The 23,684-nt window shown below is 32.4% G+C and overlaps 1 protein-coding gene across 2 annotated transcripts; it reads right to left on the bottom strand.

The window, feature by feature from the left end:
- Window positions 1–1,809: 1,809 nt before the first annotated feature.
- Window positions 1,810–23,584, bottom strand: LOC139513757 (solute carrier family 28 member 3-like). Of its 2 annotated transcripts, none has more exons than XM_071302538.1 (12): window positions 21,364–23,584; window positions 13,860–14,004; window positions 12,667–12,998; window positions 11,427–11,580; window positions 10,413–10,604; window positions 9,181–9,342; window positions 7,141–7,266; window positions 6,189–6,319; window positions 5,497–5,680; window positions 4,718–4,987; window positions 4,021–4,201; window positions 1,810–3,105 (listed from the first exon to the last, which is right to left on the bottom strand). In XM_071302538.1, the coding sequence occupies exons 2-12, from the start codon at window positions 13,965–13,967 to the stop codon at window positions 3,080–3,082; spliced, it is 1,866 nt and encodes a 621-aa protein (XP_071158639.1). In that variant the 5' UTR covers window positions 13,968–14,004; window positions 21,364–23,584; the 3' UTR covers window positions 1,810–3,079. The 2 variants fall into 2 exon arrangements, with proteins under 2 accessions (XP_071158639.1, XP_071158640.1); XM_071302539.1 differs by lacking the exon at window positions 21,364–23,584 and adding an exon at window positions 17,832–18,067.
- Between the last annotated feature and the right edge of the window lie 100 nt (window positions 23,585–23,684).

Genomic DNA, 23,684 nt, shown 5'->3' with positions numbered 1-23,684 from the left:
TCTTTGTGCTTCTGTCATGCCCATGGATGTCAAACCCCACTATGAAGACTGCGTCAGATTGTTTGTATTTATGAGAACTTCAATAGTCCATATGATAATTTACCAGAACAATACTGAGAAGATGCTCTCTCTGCAAGTCAAAAGAAAGTGAAAAATTGCATTTGATACTTATAAAATTGTTAACTTATTTTAAATATATACGCTAATAAGATTAGTTAAAGGTAACACAATCGAAAATATATTTGATATTCCACATGTTAAAACTACAACTTGTGATAAGAAAAGTTGAAAATTTGCAACTGCTACATTGCGAACCAGTCATCTGCACATGCAGTGTTTCTTAGTTCAGTAGTCTAAAACAGTCATAGAACAGCTTAGAATGTTGCTGTATTGCCTGTAGATTAGCTTTCGTTTTATTTCACTTTTTTTTATTTTACATTACTTTGCGCTTTTATAATCATAATAGCATGACTGTACTATTGGCCCTATCATGCTTGTGCTGTACATACTTTTATTTGTGCTTCTCTATTTTCAGTCTGCTTGCATTATTATGCTTTCTATATTGTTTTATATATATGTTACTATGTTTTCGGTAAAAGTTCTCTACTCCTAGTATTTTGCAGTTTGTTACAATACAGATTCTGAAGAAAGCCTATCTATTCGTACGAATACTCTTATATATACTTGGTAGTAATTCTTCTGGACTAACGCACTGCTGCTATTAAAAAAACCCAATAATAAACAATGTGCAAATATGCCTCTAATCATTCTTTTGAAATTTGCTGTAGACGAATTTGGTTTTCATAATTATGTGTAAAATCTTGAAAAATCGTGGTACAGTTTGGTATATTGTTGCTTATTTCAAGTAACTGCTTTGATATGGTTAAAATTGACTTCTATTTAGTGCATTTCCTGCCTGAATTTGATTTTGTCTTCTATTAATTTGATTCTTCACACGGGTATTCTTAAATCAACTTGATGCATGCATTGTATAATTACTTTGTTACATTTCTACTGTTTTTTTAATATTTGCTGCTAAATACACAGTGCTGAAATTTGCATGTATGTGGTTTGTTTACTTGTACAATTCAGTTTTGTTCATAACACATTTGATTGAACGCTTGATCGTTGATTGCTTAAGGTACAGTGACAAATTGTCATAAAGGTTAGTTTTATAAGATAGGTCGACAGCGATTGAAAGTATCAATTTTAAGATGACTCTGAGGATGTGTTGGATAGGGACAAACATTTTCCTTCTCAACAGACCGCTGAGATAGGTGTTGCAATTGTTCTTTAACGAACATGAGAGTAGGACAGTCACCTAACACGAACCATTTCGACCGAACAATGGCTATGTAATTATACATCCCGCAAAACAAAGTAGAGAAAAGAAGGAATTTTATAGAATGTAAACTGCACACTCTACATATGCGTCTAAGTAATATTAGGTTACATTATCTTCAAAAACTCAATTTGACGAATATCTTTAGGCTCTGATCCTGTCCATAACGTTATAGTAACTGTTTTGCTTTTTCCAATCATATTGTGTTGTAAAATGATGCCCTTTATGGGTTCTTGATTAGATTAATATAATTCTTATCTTAAAATTCTTATCTTATGCAAAGAAGGATATGCCTATCCTTACTAGCCTCCGGTTTTGATAGGTGTGCGTACATACTTTTCTTTGTTCGTTTATGTTTTTTTTTTTTTTTTTTTGCCCTTTTTTTTTTTAAATTTGCATTAATGCCAGTTTTTCAACATGGTTTAAATACTATCATCTAAAAGGAAATGAGGAAAACCAAGAAAAAAACATGTAATGTAATATTTTATTCTATTTTCAAGGATATGATAAAATATAGGACGTAGGAATCGTATACTGGTCAACAAAAGAAACAATACACTACGTGAGATATTAGTATTGTTTGCCACATAACAAATAATTTTATAGTTTGCTAGCTATAATAAATGCGATTTACGAAAATATGTTTTTTTTTTTTAATAAAATGTGTAAAACTCAAAAGATGTCCAAGAAGACAGGGCAGTTAAAAGTCCCTATACGAAATGACATATCTATCTGATAACGGTTGTCAAAATAATGGAATTGTATACGACTGTCATACAATTGAGAGGATTAGCTAGCTTCAAAGTACGTTTTATACGTTTATTCGACCATAATCTACATATTGAAATGCCTGTACCAAGACAGGAATATGACATTTGTTTTCCTTTCGTTAGAAGTGTTTGAGCTTTTGATTTTGACATTTTATAAAGGTCTTTTCGTTTTGAACTTCTGACGTACACCTCACCTTGAAGTTCGGTATTTTTGTTATTTTACTTTTTAGACCTTCTCTCGACGCAAATACAGCTTCACACATTCGACACATCAACCCTTCAATCTATATATTGGTATCTAAAGGATCCATAACTGAACTTGCGATATTCGAGGTTGTCTTTCTTGAAGAACGTTTACTACAGAATTCAGAATTTCGTAAAAAGTCATTTGGTGATTTGTTTAGATTTTCACAATTGATTTGTCAGTCAAAATATCATCCTCATGTACTCATAAAAGTGCCACACAGCGTCTTTTAGGCGCATATCTGACAGCATCATACCTTCATGTGACTTTAGAATAGCGGTATACCACTGTTGCATTTCTCAATGCATTTTCTATACACTTTTCGTATCCATTGCATCCATTACTGGCCATTTTCAAAGGTCTCGAAATAGCAAAATGTTTCCTACCCTCTTGGACTTCAACATTTGTTTTCATAGTGAAACTAAGACATGAGATCAAGTCACAAAATACCAATGTGAAAACGAAACTGCGTCGTCACAACAATCATATGTACAGCCTATTCATAATGGCGAACACAAATATCATCTGGCCTTATAAATGTATTAAATGAAATGTGATATGATTATCAAAATATACTCAATATAACATAGTTCTAAGATACAAAACAAAACGTGATGTTCGTAATTATTGTTTCAACAAATATACAATAATTCCTCTAAAATTTTTCATGTGTAATCAAAACTGATCCGACACAGCTACTTATTATGCTTCCTAGTTAATTATTTACAATTCTCCTTCATACAACAGTCCTGCAATGATAAAACATGTTTGCATAATTGTAATTTGTTTGAATAATCACTATGCGTCTGTTTATGTACAGGATTAAAATGACAATTTTCATAGATCTATTCTTTGTATAACTAGAGATAACAGTACACAACTGCATCTTACATTTCTACACTCTCTGTAATGATAATGCACAAAAGTACACAGTAACAATGAAACAATTGATAGGACAATGCTTACTATAAAATTGAATTGACTATCGATATATATATCACGATACTATCAGCAATCATTGCACTATTATAAGCATACCAGATACACAGGTTGCTATAACATAAGCATGCTAAGCGATGTCTTCAGCAATAATTGCTCTTTTTATAACTGGCTTACCTGATCATTTGCTGATAAACATACCATAAAAAATTAAGCTATTCTTCCACCTATTATGGATCCTATCAACACTTGCTTACCTGATGTAAAAACTTCCTCAATCAAGCAATGTTTCTAGCAGTTATGGTTTCAATCAAGAATGACTTACCTGATATACAAGCTGTTATAAGGCCACCTATGATTCCCTAAATCATTGCTATTATTTTGTCTCTTTCCAAATATACACACCGCAATAAAGCAAGCCATGTTTCAAGCGATCATTGATCTTATTACTATTACCTTATACACAAGTCTTTCTAAATCAAGCGGTATTTCCATCCATTATGGCCTCTATCAAGATCTGCATATCTGATATACAAAGTGATACAACGCAAGCAATGTTTCCAGCGATCATTGCTCTCGTAGACACTACTTACTTTATACAATATGTCATAAAGGAAGCGATGTTTCCATAAATCATTGGTCTTATAAAGTCTAGCTTGCTGATATAAAAACTGCTACATAGCAAGAGTTTCCTACGATAATTTTTCTTATTGTTACAAACTTACCTGATATACAAGCCGTCATAAAGCAAGCAATGTTCCCAGCTATCATTGCTCTAATAATAACTTTTGAGAGATCACTTCTTCTTGAAGGAGCCATCGCACCTAACGCACCAAGCTGTATTCCAATCGATGATATATTTGAAAATCCACACAAAGCATATGTTGAAATGACGACAGATCTATCCTACAAAACAGTTTACACTCTAACATAATGAAGGATATTTCATTTTCACACTTTCATTGTTTTCTTAATAATTTGAAACTTTAGAGTGTTCTTGGTTTCTATGGAATTGATTGAATATTTTGTTTGCAACTTGATAATGTTAAGTTGTAGCGAGTAGTCATTTTTTTACATCAGTTGTAGAGCCACTGTTTGTCGATACTAGTAGGGGTTCGTGTTGTTTATTCTTTAGTTTTCTATGTTGTGTCATGTGTACTATTGTTTTCTGTTTGTCTTTTTCATTTTTAGCCATGGCGTTGTCAGTTTGTTTTAGATTTATGAGTTTGACTGTCCCTTTGGTATCTTTCGTCCCTCTTTTGTCAATGGTCATGATGCAGAATTGTGATTTACTCTTAAGGAAAAGTCATTGTCTATAAAAGTTGAGTGTTTGATTTTGTCAGGTATTAATGACTGACCTCTTGAATTTACCTTTGTAAATGCTTGTTTATACATTTTATCAAAGGTATTCATGTGACATACCTGTAATATACCCTTGTCCAAAGTAATATTCATGTGATCATACACAATATCTTTATCTTGATAATGCCAAGTTGCATTGTAATCCGTGAAATTCATTCCCTCATACCATGTTAGATTATTTCTGTTGCTTATATATTTTGACAGTGCTGTATAAGCAACGAACTCGTTTATGAATGTTTTGATACCAATAAGTTCAGCCACCCTTCCACAGTCGACTGTTTCAACACCCATTAGGTATGCCAACGGATAGAACACATACGAACAAATGTACTGAAAATATCAAATTTATAAAGCCATTATGGTGACAACATTAGACAAAACAGATTTATACAAATGAAAAATATCAGCCGATTTATATACAGTGGGCAAAAAGCATACATTCAGTATTATTTTACCGAAAATACAAATAATGCCATAAAATATCACAAGCGTAGATATACCTGTAAAGAATATGGTAGCAAATGAACAGAAAATTAACATTCTTTGGTTAAGCAACTATATTTCATCGGGAACAAGTATCAAAGCCAATCAAACAGTAGTCAAATAAATGTAGTAAGTATAAGTAAACAACAGAATGGTAAAATACATACGCTACATATTAAAATGTCACAATAGTTTCACCTACATACACGGTCACTCCCTTATAAAAAGTACAAGTTATCTGGGTTTTCGAATACAAATCCCATAAAACTTAACAACGCAGCTCTTTTGTTTCGTTTGATCCTAAGTAAACGACCCGATCTTAAAAACCTGTATATCAAAATTAAATCTAGAAATACCTGAAATGTCAAATACTCATGACCGGGAGGCTTCATGCCAGCTCTTTCTCCGAACCATTTCAATGTGGCATTAACAAATCCAAGCAAAGAAACAAATGCTATAAGATTTACAGCAACATTAGCCACTAACTTAATTGAATTAGATGCTCCTTGTGATGCAGCCTCAATAACATTTCTTTCGGTTCTACAACGAGAAACCTTATATTAATTTTTATGCACTGGTGCCTATGAACCACTCACATCTTTTAGTTAAAGAATCAACACACACATACTTACATTATCACCAAAACATATCAACATGATTCTTGAACTGATTTCTATATATATTATTGAAACTATTGATCTTTGTACCTTTAGATGTGCACCATAAACGTTTATTCAGAAGACACAATTAGAAAATTTGGTGTAATCAAATTTTTATTACAGGTTCTTTTCAAACTGGTATTAGGGGTGTTCTTGAATTGAACTTGCAGAGAAAGTCTTACTGTGACTATGCAGTGAAAAACATCAATATATTTGCTGTTCTTTTGTTTTATCAACTTCTTTTTTTTTGTATTATGAATGTGTTAATAACGTTCTATCTATACTACTTAAATGATAGTATTAGACATATAGTAGTTCAATAACATCTTAACGGATTTATATGATCCAAACATCGGTAAACTACTATAGTCTCTATTTTGATGAGATACCCCTTTTCCATCTGGTACACATCTTCACTCGTCGCCCGAGTTTCTTCTGTTTCAGGCCAAAATAATTTGGCCATTGCCAAAGCAGCAGGAGCTGACATTACTGAGGCAGACAGTAAATGGTTTGCCGGTACCTGAAATATAGTTTATAGATATATGTGGCATAGAATAAATGATTTCCTGGCATTTTAAGTATAGATTAGGCACAACTGAAGACACAAAGTAATGGTTTATAAACATCTGAAGTATAGATTACAAATGACTGACAACATATAGTCAATGGTTTGCAGGCATCATCAATACATATTGATGGCCTAATTAATTGGTGAAACTAAAATAGTTGCTAAAATTAACATGCAATTGTATTACGTACATTTTATTGGCAAAAGTTTACATTCAAGAAGTTACGACGATGCTGCTACAATGTCTTTAAAACAAATTTCCCTTATATTTTCATTATCACATCCTTTGATATAAAATTGTTTCATAAAAAAAGCTTGGATAAATATAATTCTATAACATCTACATTTGTTTGAAATCACACCTGTTTGTTCAATTGTTTTATTACCTCTATAGATTGTATGAGGTTTTCCTATATATAGCTAATACCGAGTACAAGCCAGTGAACACTCGGTCTAGATTGATGCATGAATAACTGTTTTGAAACCAGCTTTTGAATTTCTTTTTGTGTTTTAATTTCTCTGTACATTTCTATAGTTGGCCAATGCCGTTTAAATACCCAAAAAAATACATTGAACACTTCAATTTCAAAATCTTAACCTTAAAGTAAAACAAAAGTTTAAAAAAAATTAACATAACTGACAAGTTTAGATGAAATAATTAAAAAGAGGAAGATAAAGATCTTTTTTGGGTGATAGTTAAGTAAATTTCAATTGTCTGACACTTCGATTTGTGTTAGAACAGCATTATTTTTGTTATCAGATTTATTCCGTACCCCATAGATGATGTAAGCGGCCATGACACTTCCAGCTATTGTAGCAAATCCACCTGTGCATACAGCATGGATCTCTGATACGGTTAGCTTCTCAAAGAACGGTCTGATCATTAACGGTGCCTCTGTCTGTTGAATAAGAAAATGCGTAATAGTTATCAGGCATATATAGTTATCAAAGGTATCAGGATTATGATTTAATATACATTAAGGTCAATCAGAAATGTCACATGTTTTTTCCCTGACAGCTCTGCTCTCTTGCATTTGAATAATTCCTATCTCAATTTTTCCTCAATGCTTTCGATCTTTTCAGTGTTATATGTTTGTAATGCCTCAGTTTTCATCTTATAAATGTCTTGTCTATTCTTTGTCTGGGAAAACCGTGTTTTCACTTCACACTTTCAAACTGTGGCAAGTTGTAAGGTAAGGTTATAGATAAAGGCAACAGTAGTATACCGCTGTTCAAAACTCATAAATCCATGGACAAAAAACAAAATCGGGGTAACAAACCAAAACCGAGCGAAACGCATTAAATATAAGAGGAGAACAACGACACAACACCGAAACGCAACACACACAGAAACAGACCAATCAATATTATAGAATTTAGATGTACTACATTTGGTAATGTTTTAGTGTTAGACGAGTGATATTTGTATTATGTCTTATCTGGTTATAGGTTATAACACAGGTGTCACTAGTAGATTAGTGATTTTCTCCGACTGTTTATGACGTCTTTAATTAATTTTAAAATAAATCTGTTGGATGTATATTGATTGATATTTTGATATGGGGCAGCGGGAGTTATCTCTTAGTTGCATTTACTTTTGAACTAGTTTTCTGTAACTACGAACAATCTTAGATAGGTACTTTGTGTCTCTTGTATTTTTGGCTTTTTAGTTTCAATTTTGTGGTTCTTGGTGGGTCGAGCCCTTTCCAACTGATTTGTACAGTTTGCTCATATGTTGTGCTGTTAACCCACTGTAACATGTTCCAGGGGAGGGTTAAGCGCTCGTAAACAGATTACGTCGTCACATTCTGAATGCACATGTCCCAAGTCGGGAGCGTGTTATTCAAGGAATCGTTGGTTGCCGTCTGTAATATTCGTTTTTCGTTTTTTTTTGTCATACGTTTAGCTGTTGATAATTTTATTTGAATTGATTAACACTTTTAAGCCAACTATACAGTTGTTTTTTTACGTTCATGAAGGCAATAAGGTGATCTGTGATTTCGTCCACATTTTCGTTTCCTTACTTTAATATTATTAGAATCAAAACAATTAATAAGAAAGTTGGACCGGCCAAAGTACTCAAATATTGTGTTGAGTAAGTGTGACATTTACCCATACATGTGCAAGAACCTTTATACTTTACCGCGGTTTATTTTGGCCATCAGTTTACATCAGTTTTAGATGCTCCTTATATAATTATAGTATTTTTGCAATATTAGTTTGTTAAATTACTGAGCTTTTTGTTTTTGTTTCCATGGAAACTTTCCAATATCTTTTTTTTTATATAAATCGTATGATTCATAGCCTATATAGTCAAATGCGTTTTGTTTAAATATACTTTTTCATTTTTTCGGTCTTTTGGAAAATGTTGTTTGTGCTGTTTTTAGACCCTTCTACAACGAAATCTGTTTTACATGCACACGTATACAAATTGCGGTTTTTATCCAACGCAATCATAGGTTGAACGTAGTTTTCAATTTAGACTCGTATATATATATAGGTAACATCAACCCAACAATGTTAGATCTGTAAATTTGCTTTCGCAAATTTTTGGTTCTTCCCTCGCCGGGATTCGAACCCATGCTACTGTGATATCGTGACACCAAATCGCCTGCACTGCAGCCGTCCCGCTAGACCACACGACCACCTGGGTTCTCAAAAAAAGAGCTTTCGCTGACCATGTGTTACCTTTCCTCGTCAGTTTTAATTTAGCGGCGTACTACAGTACATGATATATAAGGCATGAAGATGTTATTGTTACAGATCAGCTAAATTATCTATAGTAATATATATATATATATAACGACACATACCTGTCCTAAAAATATATTTCCAGCTGCATTCAAAGATTCAGCAGGAGACGTTCCAAGAACTGTAGCTAATCCCTTTGCAATGTTCCGAATGATAAACTGCATGGCCCCAAGGTAATACAAGATAGACACAGCCGTACTGAAGAATACAATTACTGGTAATACCTTGAGGAAATTAAAGATAGATATTACATAATATAACAATAGCCATTTCAGCAGGCAATTTATTTCAGTCCATTTTATTAAATACTTGATATTCAACCAACTGCGGCAGCCACTCGTCATTGAGTTTATTTAGTTATATCATAATGTTTTGTGTATTTTTGTACTCATGATCGCTAGGTTGGAGTAATAAATAAAATCATACAAGATAACAAACGAAAACCACTGAACAACAGGTTCTCTCTCAACTTAGGACAGGTGCAAAACATGTGTAGTATTCGTATCTTCGCGCACAATTAACTAAAAACAAAAGTGTGTTACATAAGGTAACATCACTATCAAAGGATGCTTTCAAAACCGTTATGCTATTTTACACCACTGTCCCGGGTACGGGGAGGGTTAGTCACTTCAAACAATTTTAACCAAACCACATTCTGTAAGTCCCTATCCCAAGTCAGAAGCCTTTTATTCAGTAGTTGAAGTTTGTTGCTGTATATAATAAAATTTTGTCTTTCATTATTTTGTACATAAATGAGGCCGTTATTTTTGTCGTTTGAATTGTTTTAAATTTGTTATTTCTGCGCCTTTTATAGCTGACTATGCAGATTTGGATTTGCTCATTGTTGTAGGCCATACAATGACGTATAACTATATTGTACTCGTCAACAATGAGCAAAACACATACCGCATATTCAGCTATAAAAGGCCCCGAAAGAAGATTCCGGCCAAATTTCTGTGTCATTTGGCCTCTTAGGAAATCATACCACATCCCTGTTTACATTTGGTAAAAACTAAAATCACAAAAATACTGAACTTAGAGGAAAATCAATTCGGAAAGTCCATAATCACATGGCAAAATCAAATAACAAAATGAATCATTAGACTATATAAGTCTTATTTGAAATAAGCTTTCTTCATATTTATTATACTCATATAAACATTGTAGAAAGAATTTAATATCACTAATTGAATTGAAGAAATCAGATAAGTATCACTAAGTTCTGTAACTCCTTTTCCAATCCAATAATATTAATGAAGATAATCCTCAAACTATTTAATTAAACAATACTTACTTTCATTGCAAAGAAATGGTCTGTAAATTTATCTCCAAAGACAAATATTGCTCCTTCATCTGAATACTGTAGGAACTCCAATACTCTATCACCTAACCACTGGAAGATTTCATATCCAATTCCCCACCGCAAAATAATCAGGGCAAATATAAACTGTAACATTATACCCCAAAATACTGGTTGCCAATTTACCTATAATAAACAGAAAGCTATTCATAATATTATGTTAAAACAGAAGATTTAGTGTTTCTCTCTCTCTCTCTCTCTCTCTCATCTCTCTCTCTCTCTCTCTCTCTCTCTCTCTCTCTCTCTCTCTCTCTCTCTCTCTCTCTCTCTCTCTCTCTCTCTCTCTCTCTCTCTCTCTCTCTATATATTTATATCTGTTGTGTTTCAGTTATGATAAAAGTTAACTCCCCATTATATTTATATATGGTAACACCCGGGCATCGAAAACTTTGTCGAGCCTAGGTGGAAGAGTGGTCTAGCGAGCCGAACAAAGTGCAAGGCGATTTGGTGCCACAATAACTCAGTTTCATGAGTTTGAATCCCTAAATCAATTTGTAAGATCCATTTCAGCTGATTTGTAATTTTCGACCGTCATGCCTTATATATCGTGTACTGTGTTACGTTGCATTATAAAGTTAAAAAAAACTAACGAGGAAAGGTAACACATTCTTTTACAAATTTTGTTCAGCCTAGGTGGTCGAGTGGTCTAGCGTGCCGTGCATAGTGCAAGTCGATTGTGTGCCACGATATCTCAGTAGCATGCGTAAGAATCCCGGCAAGGGAAGAACAACAATTTGATTCCTCAAATTTACGGATTTAAAAATGGTTGGTTGTTTTTCAGACATATATGTGTTTACCTCTAAGTGCTTACATTGTAAAGAATCATCCCTTCTCTCTCTCTCTCTCTCTCTCTCTCTCTCTCTTTCTCTCTCTCTCTCTCTCTCTCTCTCTCTCTCTCTCTCTCTCTCTCTCTCTCTCTCTCTCTCTGTTTGTTTGTATAACACCTACCCGAGCAGGATTGTGTGAACATACGAAGGTGAAGAGAACTAACACTGCCATCCCACCAAGTGATATCAAATTCCTTGGCGTTTTGAAACCGATTTCAGCTATAATGTATGCAATTGCAAAAATAATGAGTCCTCCTGCGACAGATCTGTGGGTCCTAAAATAATACACCCAAATTAGCAGATAGATGTATTGATTTAACAGAATATTATAACTATGACAAAATTCGCGATCCTATGTTAATTGTCAGTGTTCAATTACCTTTACAGCAAATCTAAATAAACTGAATATTTTAAACAAAACTTCGTTTTTTTAACCGATTTTGCATATTTTTCTATTTCTTATGTTGCCGACGCGTGTTATTTCAGCAGACCAGTGGGTTAGATGTTCTTTAATTATACGATTATACTAAAACTAACTTAAATGTTATAACACCTCCTTTATAATTGACCTGACAGAGTTTTTGGTTATCCTGCTTTCATTTTTCATTTTTATGCTGTCAAATGTTTGATATTTTTGGATTTCTAAAAGATTGGTTTCGAGCGTAAATGACGAAAAAAAGTTTTCTTAAAATGTTTCAGTATTCTTTCAAACTTTTCAATGTTTTAAATCATCTTAAAACAAAATATATTCTGAAAAGGAATACATGTTTACCTGGATACGTGTCATCATGCCTCCATCTCATTTTAAAGATGGTCTATGGCACTCCACTTGTACTTTTGTCCATCTGATGAGTTAGGCCTTTTTCAACTGATTTTTATTGTTCATTCTTATGTTGTACTGTTGTACCACTTGCCCAGGTTAGTGGAGGGTTGGGATCCCGCTAACATGTTTAACCCCGCCACATTATGTATGTATGTGCCTGTCCCAAGTCAGGAGACTGTTATTCAGTGGTTGTCGTTTGTTTATGTGTTACATATTTGTTTTTCGTTCATTTTTTAAAAATAAAGAAGGCCGTTAGATTTCTGGTTTGAATTGATTCACATTGTCATTTCGGGGCCTTTTATAGCTGACTATGCAGTATGGGCTTTGGTAATTGTTGAAGGCCGTACGGTGACCTATAGTTGATAATTTCTGTGTAATTTTAGTCTCTTTAGGAGAGTTGTCTCATTGGCAGTTATACCTTATCTTCTTTTTTTATACTTACTATTATTCTTAGCTGTCATATACTTCTTGATTAAAGTGTTATATTAAATAAAATGAGCCACTATTTTCAACCTAAAACTCATTACAAAATGTTTACCATGCAGAAATTCTTTTCCAGTGGCGAAGACGAGGATTACAACTTTTTGCGGGAAACTTCGACATGATTGCTAAAGATACCATGAATATAAGCACTAGAATTGTTCCAATCAAAAGACGATATGCTGGTTCCGTGCCGAATTCATATAACATTGCTTCCACTAGGTACCAGCAGTACAAAGCAAACGCAATAACTCCAATGATAATCCATATAACACGGCTATTTTTGTCAAAGAAATTAGAAATGCCTGATTGTGTTACTTCAATTACTTTGTTAAATCCAGAAGGTTCGATTGAACCATAGTCAGGTGGAGGAATTGGTGCTCCATTCTTCTGTTATAAATAAAAACACATATGTTTTTACAGAGAAATAATTTTCTTCTCTAAACAATCTGTAACTCTTAAGAACATTGTACCAAAAATTGTCAAAATGATGATGTTTCAGATAAATCCTAAACGAATATTTTCTATATTACTGCAACTCAGGTTCTATCTAATAATATATAGCAATGAAGTCATGAAGTCGCCCAGGTAATCAATTGCTTTGAAACATTTCCTTGGGACATGAAAAGTCGAGGGCAAGGATACTTTATATGAACCAGTTCATCAAAAATGAGTTTAAGCAAAAAAACTTATCGGTTCTTGGAGTGTTTTTGCCATACAAGCTATGTTATGTTTTAATCTTATTTTAATATACTTAGCATGCCTAATGTGGGTAGTGTTACATGTATTATATATGTATTCTCATGCGATTTTGTGTTTTAATCTGCTTTTGATGTATTGAGCTTGTCTATTATGGTAGTGTTATTACATATGTGGTATAAAGCGATGTTGTGTTCTGATAAGGTTTTGCTGTATATGTCTTGCCTATTGTGGGTCATGTTGTTACATATGTGTTCTAATGCGATGTTGTGTTTTGATCTGGTTTTGATATATTGAGATTGTCTCTCGTTTGTTGTGTTATTTGTATGCCCGATTTCCTATTATTGTGTGCTTTTTATGATACACATATTAAAACATTTATTGACAGATTTTGATACAGTTATTTTAACACTTGAATATGCCTACTGTCTTCAAATTGCATTGTAGTAAAAAGAGAAACAAAATATCTTCTGAGTAAAATGTTTAATAAGATAACAAGTCTTGACGGTATATCTGTGCATCTATAACTATCAAGTTTTAGATATAGCCAACCTTTTCTACTGGAAGTCCGTCTTCATCGTATTCGAAAGCTCTGTTTTCATGGTGCCGTTTAAATGTATCCATTTTAGAAACACTCTCAAGAGTCACTTTACTTTCCATCTGTTAGTACTGTACAATTAACAGGTGATAGTAAACACTGAAAAAGATACAACAGAAGTTAAGATGATAGTGTTCATGAAAAAAATAACTTCTTTGTTGACATTAATCATACTAGTACTTATAAGTTGACTGTTCGCAAAACTTACAACTATTCAAAATACTTAGGAAGTTCTAACCCAAGAATAGGTAACCATAACTGTATTTGGCAAAACTGTTAGAAATTTTGGGTCCTCAATGCTCTTCAACTACGTACTTTGTTTGGTCCTCTATATAATTTTTTATATGAGCGTCACTGATCGTTTTTCTGTAGGTTTCTGGCGTACAAAATATTGACCCCGATATCTATAATCAGTTTGTTTTATCATTCTTTCATCAATCCAATACTTATTTCACAATCCTGTAGCTTACTTAAGAAAAGAGGACACGAGTTTTTGTTGTGTTTTCAAATCTGTAAAAAGTAAAGTATAGAATACAAAGGAAGATATGTTGAGGCAATGAAAAGAAAAATGGATATCATGCATTTTCTATCGTAAACCATGTATTATTCAGCTTTTGGATATTTCAAAATTTACTAAAACGTTGTTGTGCCAGACGAGTTGTACAATATGAGTATGATATATATTCTTAGGTTCACAAGTTCATGTACTATTATAGTTGAGTTATAAGTATTAATAGTTTTACGTCAACAAGTGCATGTACTATTATAGTTGAGTTATAAGTATTAATAGTTTTACGTCAACAAGTTCATGTACTATTATTATTATTGTGGGTAAAATTATCAAAGGTACCAAGATTATAATTTAGTATGCAAGACGCGCGGTTTCGTCTACTTAAGACTCATCAGTGACGCTAATATCAAAATATTTATAAAGCCAAACAAGTACAAAGTTGAAGAGCATTGAGGATCCAAAATTCCATAAAATTGTACCAAATACTGCCAAGGTAATCTATGCCTGAGATTAGAAAATCCTTAGTTTTTCGAAACATTCAGAGCTTTGTAAACATGAAATTTATAAAAATGACATTATTGATATTCATGTCAAAACCGAAGTGTTGACTACTGGGCTGGTGATACCCTCGGGGACGAAACGTCCACCAGCAGTGGCACCGACCCAGTGGTGTAAATAGTTATCAAAGGTACCAGGATTATAATTTAGTACGCCAGACGCGCGTTTCGTCTACTTAAGACTCATCAGTGACGCTCATATCAAAATATCTATAAAGCCAAAAGTACAAAAATTCGGTCTATCTACCTGTTGATATATAAATTTAAGTTCATGTTTGTTATACTTCATTCTATAAATATTTACATTTTCGTATCACAGTTATCGTGATTTATGTATGCTATATACCTGGTTGTTCTAATTACACATCAGATAAACAACAGGTCCAGAGAGCAATGTGTCATCTATTGTACACAGTTTATTATAAAGTAAATAGTCATGAAAATTGAAACCTTGGAATTAAACATAAATAGGTTTCAGACATTTGTGCTTTTTTGTAAAATTGTTTGTTTTAAGATTGTAACACAGTGATGACTGCTGTACCCATATTTTGACTATTTTATTCATTATGACTGTTCTGTTCACGCATCGTTGTAAACATAACGGAATTTGATGAGACTGTCGTACAAGTGAGAGGTTTGGCGCTAAAAAACCAGGTTCATTCAACCATTTTCTACATTTGAAAATGCCTGTACCAAGTCAGGAATATACCAGTTGTTGTCCATTCGTTTGATGTGTTTTGTCATTTGATTTTACCATATGATTAGGGACTTTCCGATTGAATTTTTCTCGGAGTTCAGTATTTTTGTGATTTAACTTTTTTCATCTTTATTCAACTTATTTTTTCGTTAAATATTTTTTTTTTCTCTGACAAAATGTTTTTTTGTTAAAGCGTTTGGAAAGGTGCTCAATATATTTGACAATTTCTGTTACTATGTAAACATAACGGACAGATTTGCTTTTCATATGAGTAAATGTTGAAACGTTTAAACCATACAAATCTGATATTACTTTAAAGGTCAAATGCACCGGTTTTGTAGATTTTTTAAAACACCCTAATTGAATTCAGTTTTAACTGATAAACGACTTATTTTACTGATAAATATATCAATTAATCTTTTTATCTATTATTTGCTTTGAGAAAGTATAACAGCACTCATTACACAGTATATTGTTATCAACATCAATTTCTTTTTATAAACATAAATTGAATATAATTTAATAGTATTTCATTGGTTATTCGGCTAATAAAATCAGAATAAAGTGAAATAAAATCAAAACAATTTAATAATTGTAAATAAAAAACGAATAAAGAAATAAGACAACACCCATTCAAACTAACTAGATTAACGCCCATCCAACCGCCTTCTTTACAAATACACGACATTCAGTAAAATGTTAGAACTGCTGTCACCATCTCTTACGATGCTTTCTTAGATTTGAAATTCTTATGATGACAGAGACCTTGTCTGGTTTAAATTTGCGACACAGTTTATAAACCGAGTCTGGTTCTTAAAAAGTATCATAAGACTCAACATATAATATTAATCAAAGCTGTCTTAAGATAGTTCTACCTATGGTGCTCTTTAAGCCTATCATAAGTGAACATATTATTGTTTAACCTCTCAAATCGGTATACTACTGTTGCCTTTATTTTTTTAACTCTTATTTTATTAATTTTGTATTAGCATTGTGTAATATATCAAATTCATTCGATCAGTGTATGTTCACTTGTGTTAATTTGTCTTTTGTTGAGTAAAGACATTTCTTGATATTGTATAGTGTGTCTTTCTATGTTGTGATGATACACTTTTGTTTTTAATAAGGGTAAAGGAATGAACCTATTAAAACGTTTAAACCCGCTGCATTTGTTTGCACTTGTCCCAAGTCAGGAATCTGATGTTCAGTAGTTGACGTGTGTTGATGTGGTTCATAAGTGTTTCTCGTTTCACGTTTTTGATATAGATTACACCGTTGGTTTTCCTTTTTGAAGGGTTTTACCCTTTTCATTTTTGGGGTCCTTTATAGCTTGCTTTTCGGTGTGAGTCAAAGCTCTGTGTTGAATAACATACTTTGACATATAATTGTCTACTTATCTACTTTTACAAATTGTGACTTGGATGGAGAGTTGTCTGATTGGCACTCATACCACATCTTTTTATATCTATATATTTTTTATTTGATTTTAAATAATGATAAAAAAAAGATAATATTACCATTATTTTTTACGCGAATTTTGTCTTCATTATACTAAGCATGAAATTATTTACATGTCTACAAAGGAATTTAATTCTGAGTTATAATTAGTTTAAAATTTAAACATAGTTGGTATAAGGAATAATACAAACAACTCACAAGTGACAACAATCGCTCTATTTTATTATCACAAACTAGACTGTGATAAGCTATCTGTATTTTGATCACACATTATTTTTCGCCATACTAATGCATTATTTTTTCATTACTGATAATTTACTGGGTTTGTAATAACGTGAGGAACACGACAGGTGCCACATGTGAAGCAAAATTTGTTTACCCTTCCGGAGCACCTGAGATCCCGCCAGTATTTGGTAGGAGTCGTGTTGCTTAGTCTTTAGTTTTCTATATGTTGTGTCATGTGTACTATTATTTGTTTGTTTGTCTTTTACATTTTTAGCCATGGCGTTGTCAGTTTATTTTGGATCTATGAGTTTGACTGTCCCTCTGGTATGTTTCGCCCCTCTTTTATTACATTTTATGATCTATAACAAACATTGAACTGAAAATGACAATCATTCATCCTTTTAATATTTTGATATGTTTGTCTTTAAACATTGAAAGATTCAAAAGCAAATATATGTTTATGAGTACACGTACTTACATTGTAACTGTTGGAAAAAGCGAAGTAAAATGTATCACTTAACGGACCAATCTCAAATTATTCATAGTCACACAAGTCATATTCCGATCTTAGTAACGTATTATAATTTGGCAACAGAATAGAGACAGTTTTGTATCATTACTGTCTTTTTAACATCCTGGAGAAAGAAAACTTATAAACATTACTTTGAAAAAGAAGTCGTACATACAAAACTTTAACATTCAAGGTAATTTTAATCTCTAACAAGTCACTTTATCATTTGTATTTATTCATTTTGTGATAATGAATTTCCATTAAAAAGGAAGGTAATACAAATAACGTTGAGATTACAAATCTTGAACAAGACAGTCCATATATGAATAGTGATAAAAACTGTTCATGATAATATGTGTTAAAAAAATACTGTACCAAATTGTCCAAGTCACCAACAAAAATCTCGACAGGGGAAAAAACTTCATGATGGAAGAATGACATATGTGCTAGATACATATATAACATGTCTTTGGCCCCTTTCTAGAAGCCACTCTTGATTGTAAAGAAACTGCTAAGTTCAGATTTTCGTGGCATGTTTTACTTTTACAAAAAGCTATCAAAGTAGCAGGGATCTTTGTATTGTCTGTACACATTGTGAAAAGCTGTAGCTGCTGCATCACTGTTTTTCATCGGTCTAGTTAATGGGTATGTAGTCTTTAATAAATTGATCTGAACTAGGGACGATTTAGATCTCGACGTATGGTATAAGCCTATAACTATCTGAACTCATGCCAATTCAGACATTTGTCAATCACCATAATCCCTTGCTTATTTAAACATGAAAATATTTCATACATTGTACACCTTATTACAAAATTATTCTAATTTCCTGTGTACATTATTTTATTTGGCGGTATATTGTCCAAGGTTATGGTTGTCTTTCTGATATTGCTTTACATCTACTCCCCTGATTTATTAATTTTGTAGTTACGTTGTGTCATATATAAGATTTATTCCTTCAGTGTATGTTCACTTGTTTTTGTTAATATGTCTTTTGGTTGTGTTTTGTCATTTCAATTGATAGTTTATAATGTGTCTTTCTATGTTGGAGGTTGTCGATTGTTGGTGTGGTTCATACGTGTTTCTCGTTTTTCGTTTTTATAATGATTATACCGTTGGTTTTCCTGTTTGAATGGTTTTACACTAGTCATATTTCGGGCACTTTATATCTTGCTGTTCGCGGTGAGTTAAGGCTTCAAGTTGAAGGCTGTACTTGATTTAAAATGATTTACTTTTACAAATTGTGACTTGGATGGAGTGTTGTCTCATTGGCACTCATTCCACATCTTCTTATATCTACATATGATATTAACACTAGTTTATGACTTTGTAAACTCTGTCAGATTTATATATTGAAGTATGATACTGACACTTGCCTATAACTATATCAACCGAAACCTATTTAGACATTAACGTATGTTATTTCAAATCGGATAAGAATAAGCAATTCTTATTGGATAATAAGGGGTCACAAAACATTCTTTATTTTTGCCAACCACTTTCTCAACCGAAACCAATTTAGACATTAACGCCTAAACTATATGACGTAGGCAGATTAAGACATGGACTTATGATACTTACACTTGCCTGTCATTATCTAAAGCTCGCCGATTAAAACATTGGTCTGGTATTTAAATATTTTGATATGAGCGTCACTGAAGAGTCTTATGCAGACGAAACGTGCGTCTGGCGCACTAAATTATAATACTGGTACCTTTGATAAATATTAACACCACTGGGTCGATGCCACTGCTGGTGGACGTTTCGTCCCCGAGGATATCACAAGCCCAGTAGTCAACACTTCGGTGTTGGCATGAATATCAATAATGTGGTCATTTTTAAAAATTTCCTGTTTGCAAAACTTTGAATTTTTCGAAAAACTAAAGACTTTCTTATCCCAGGAATAGATTACAATAGCCGTATTTGGCACAATTTATTGGAATTTTGGATCCTCAATGCTCTTCAACTTTGTGCTTGTTTGGCTTTATAAATATTTTGATATGAGCGTCACTGATGACTCTTATGTACACGAAACGTGCGTCTGGCGTACTAAATTATAATACTGGTACATTTGATAACTATTTACAATCATCTATCATTATCGGAACTCTAACCATTTAGACATTGAAATATGTTATGAACACTTGCCCAAACTTTTTGAACTCTAGCCAATTTAGACACTGACATATGATATGAGCATTTGTCTATCACTAAAAGTCGTATATTGACATAATCGCGTGTACAGTCCGTTTTGGGTTGCAATGTTGACAAGTGGTTGCCGTACTGAGCCCTAAATATTTTACCAAGAAGCAATTCCCTTACATCAACTTTACGAACTTTGAACATAATGCATTACAGCTAAATGAAGACCAAACCTTCCATCTTTTTCTTGCCATGATACATAGTAGTGTTATCGTTACGTAGTTTTATTAAAGTCTTGTTGACAGAGATTTACATTTCACTGACTTCAATGGTATTTTATTTTTTTGATTTTCTAGGGTGAAACTTCCTTTACCACAGATGAATGTGTACATTATGTAAATATGATCTTAATGTTCAGCAACGATATTTACATTGCATATTCATGAACTTCAAGATAATTTTGACATTATGTCTGGGACAACTGTCATGGCATACATACAAAGTTCGTCACATTCATAATATACGTTGAGACTGTCTCTCGTATTTTGCAATACAGTAAATGTTTTATCTAGATTATAATATACAAAGTTATGATGTATTTAACAGATGAAACATTATGGTACCATCATTATCATACATTAAAGTTGAAGTTTCTTAACTATATATACTATTTCAAAGGTAAACAACGAAAATGATGATATCCTTTATTACTAATTTTTTTTCAGGAGAAACTGTGTTATCGTAAACTAGGAAACGATCAGATTTTGCTTTTTAAACCAAGTTGCCTTGTTTTGATATGATCATATTCAACGAAAGTTCTTTCGAAAACTAATATATGATTAAAGTATTTTAAGAGATAACACAGTGTTTTAAGTATTAACTAAGGAAAAAAGAAAAATACATCATTATAACTGGAAATAATAATGTTATCGTTATATGTGTGTAAGATTTCAAATACATATGTATATTTCATGTTTAACCTTATTGCTTACTCAACTATCTATTTGCCGATCAGACTAATAAATTATGAAAATAGCAGAAATAAGTGAAATTAAATCAAAGTTTAGGTATTATACAAATAATGTGATACATAAATTCATTTTTGGTTGAATTGTCGGAAGAACAATAAAAAAATTAAAGTGTAGATAATGCAAAACCACGAATAAGTGACTTATTAATCAAGCATTTCCATATACTAACTAAATGATCACGAAATAAATCTCAATTTCAGTAGATGTTAGAAATAACATATAGTAAAAAAACAAAGGTAAGTATTACATTCAGAACAACGTACCATTGAAACGTTTTTATATAAACATAAAACATTTTTACCAAATATTATACAGTTTGTACTTACCCTTTACTAGACCGGAGTTGACAGAGTCCGTCTATACATGTACATTGTACATACATTCCAAGAGGGTTTAGGAATATAACGTCGTAAAGCTTATAGTTTGGGTACGATAGATAAAGAAAGGTTAATCGATTTCAGATTTCTTTTAGTTAATGGTATCTTGATGACTGAAATACCCAGAATCAAGTTAACCATGTAGAAGCGAGTATTTGTTGTGACTGTACAAGGTTTCAAGCTGTTAAAACAATGCTTCAATCAAAAATGAACGAGAAGCACACCTAGCACTCAAACTTATTAATCATTTTATTTAAAGACCTGTTTATATTCTAGTTACAGAAGAATGTTACGTAACACTATCGGATAACAAACTATATAAAGGAGATAGTAATCGTACAATGGTCAAGACAAGACAATTTATTCGTTTAAACTACTTTAAACACATTGGTACAAAAAATTTTCAAACAAAGTAGTCAACATAAATAGCGCGCATGACAAGATAAGAATGTTAAAATTACTATACAAGATTATTTACAATAGATTGATTGATTGATTGTTGGTTGCTTAAACGTCCAGTGGCAAATATAAGACTTTCATAGGATACACACCAAGTTTACCGTATACCATAAATCAGTTTGTACCAACATGACATTACTATAACAACCAGTATCCAACTAGCATTTTTGTTTATAAATGTAACCAAATCAGGTTTGTAATTATTTCGTGAATATCTAAAAAACTTAAAATTATTCAAAATTTGTGATAACTAATTTTCTTTGTCGTGAACATTTCATCATCAAACCAATACTTTACCATACGCAATTTAATGTAGACTTTCATAGGATACACACCAAGTTTGCCGTATACCATGAAGTTATCAACATAATCCAAATGAAAATAAACGTTTTGACATAGACGTACTTTAGAAAAATAATCTTTTTACTATTTACAATAATTCACAATAAGATTTAAAAAAGTTTACAGTATTCACTAAATGTATTTAAAGGGGCACTAGCTACGAGATATATAAAAAATCTAAAGTTTGATTTTTTTCTGTTTAATCAATAATGAAAGTGAAATAGTGAAATAACAATTCGCTTTTTGCAGCCAAAAATGTTCAATTTTGTCAAATTACGCTAAGAAACATTGATAATTAGTTATTCACTTGCAAGTGAATGAGTCGACCTCTTTAAATCCGTATTCATGTGAACTTCAAATTAAAACCTAGCTTGAGATTGACAACGCATGCATTGTACGTGTACTGGCTATTTAAAGAAAAAGAATGTCAACAATGAAAGTGAAACTACGGTAAATCATTTGATTACTAATTCGATGCACATAAATTCATTCTTATACGGTTAAAAACAATGAGAAACATCTGTTTTTTAATCTATAAAATAAAATCAAACAGACCTATAAAAATCCATTGCACGTGTTGGTTTAATCTATTCATATCTTTATTTATGTTTACATCGCTTATATGGTCATCTGAGGTCAAATCGATATTTAATTAGATGGCGTCTGAAATAAAATACACACGAAACGAACCTATATATTATCTACCCCATGGTCTTTAAACTGTTTATTTTAGACTTTTGATAGTTTGGATAAATGTTTTACATTGTTATAAATCAAACATGAGAATTTGAGTCAAATCGGTGACCATCAATTTGACAACTAGTGCCTCTTTAATTGTGACTGAAGAGCTATATTTGAGACGGTAAACAGAACTGTATTGTTAGCATTAAATAAAGCAAAACGTTTCATTAATTAATCAGATACATAGCTTAGTCCAATAACATCGTACAATGGTAAAAAAAGATTCTAAATCACTCAGATCTTGGAACAGTATATCAAATATATATGTTCCTGCTCAGATAAAAGGGGAATAAGAAATAAGTAGTATTTTACGTTTTGATCGAAAGACAGCCGATTGGATAATCAGTGACGGTAAATTAATGTAAACTATTCTACATTTTGTCCGGAATGCCCTTTATTAAAGTTTCTCCGGATTTACTGTTTCTGAATACCCTTTCGGTATATATCATCATGACAATTGTTCTTGCTTCCAGTGATACTCAAGGCTAAAATTTTGAAAAACTAATACCAACGTTGAAAAAAGAGCGGATAATACCCGAAGGGACCAAAAGTAAATAGCTAAAGCCAAACAAGGAACCAGACCAGTGCACGAGAGAGATGCATTCGTTAATGTAAAAAGGTGTCAGTATTTTGACGCCAGAACCGGAGTAATGGCTACTGGACCGGTTTTGTAATCGGTAAGTCACCAGCAGCTGTACAACGTTTTAGTGAAAATTACATACAAAATA

This window comes from Mytilus edulis, chromosome 2, assembly GCF_963676685.1.
Source record: "Mytilus edulis chromosome 2, xbMytEdul2.2, whole genome shotgun sequence".
NCBI classification, from domain to species: Eukaryota; Metazoa; Mollusca; class Bivalvia; order Mytilida; family Mytilidae; genus Mytilus; species Mytilus edulis.
Note: the sequence above shows the minus strand (reverse complement) of the source record. Positions and strands in the feature narration are given on the sequence as shown.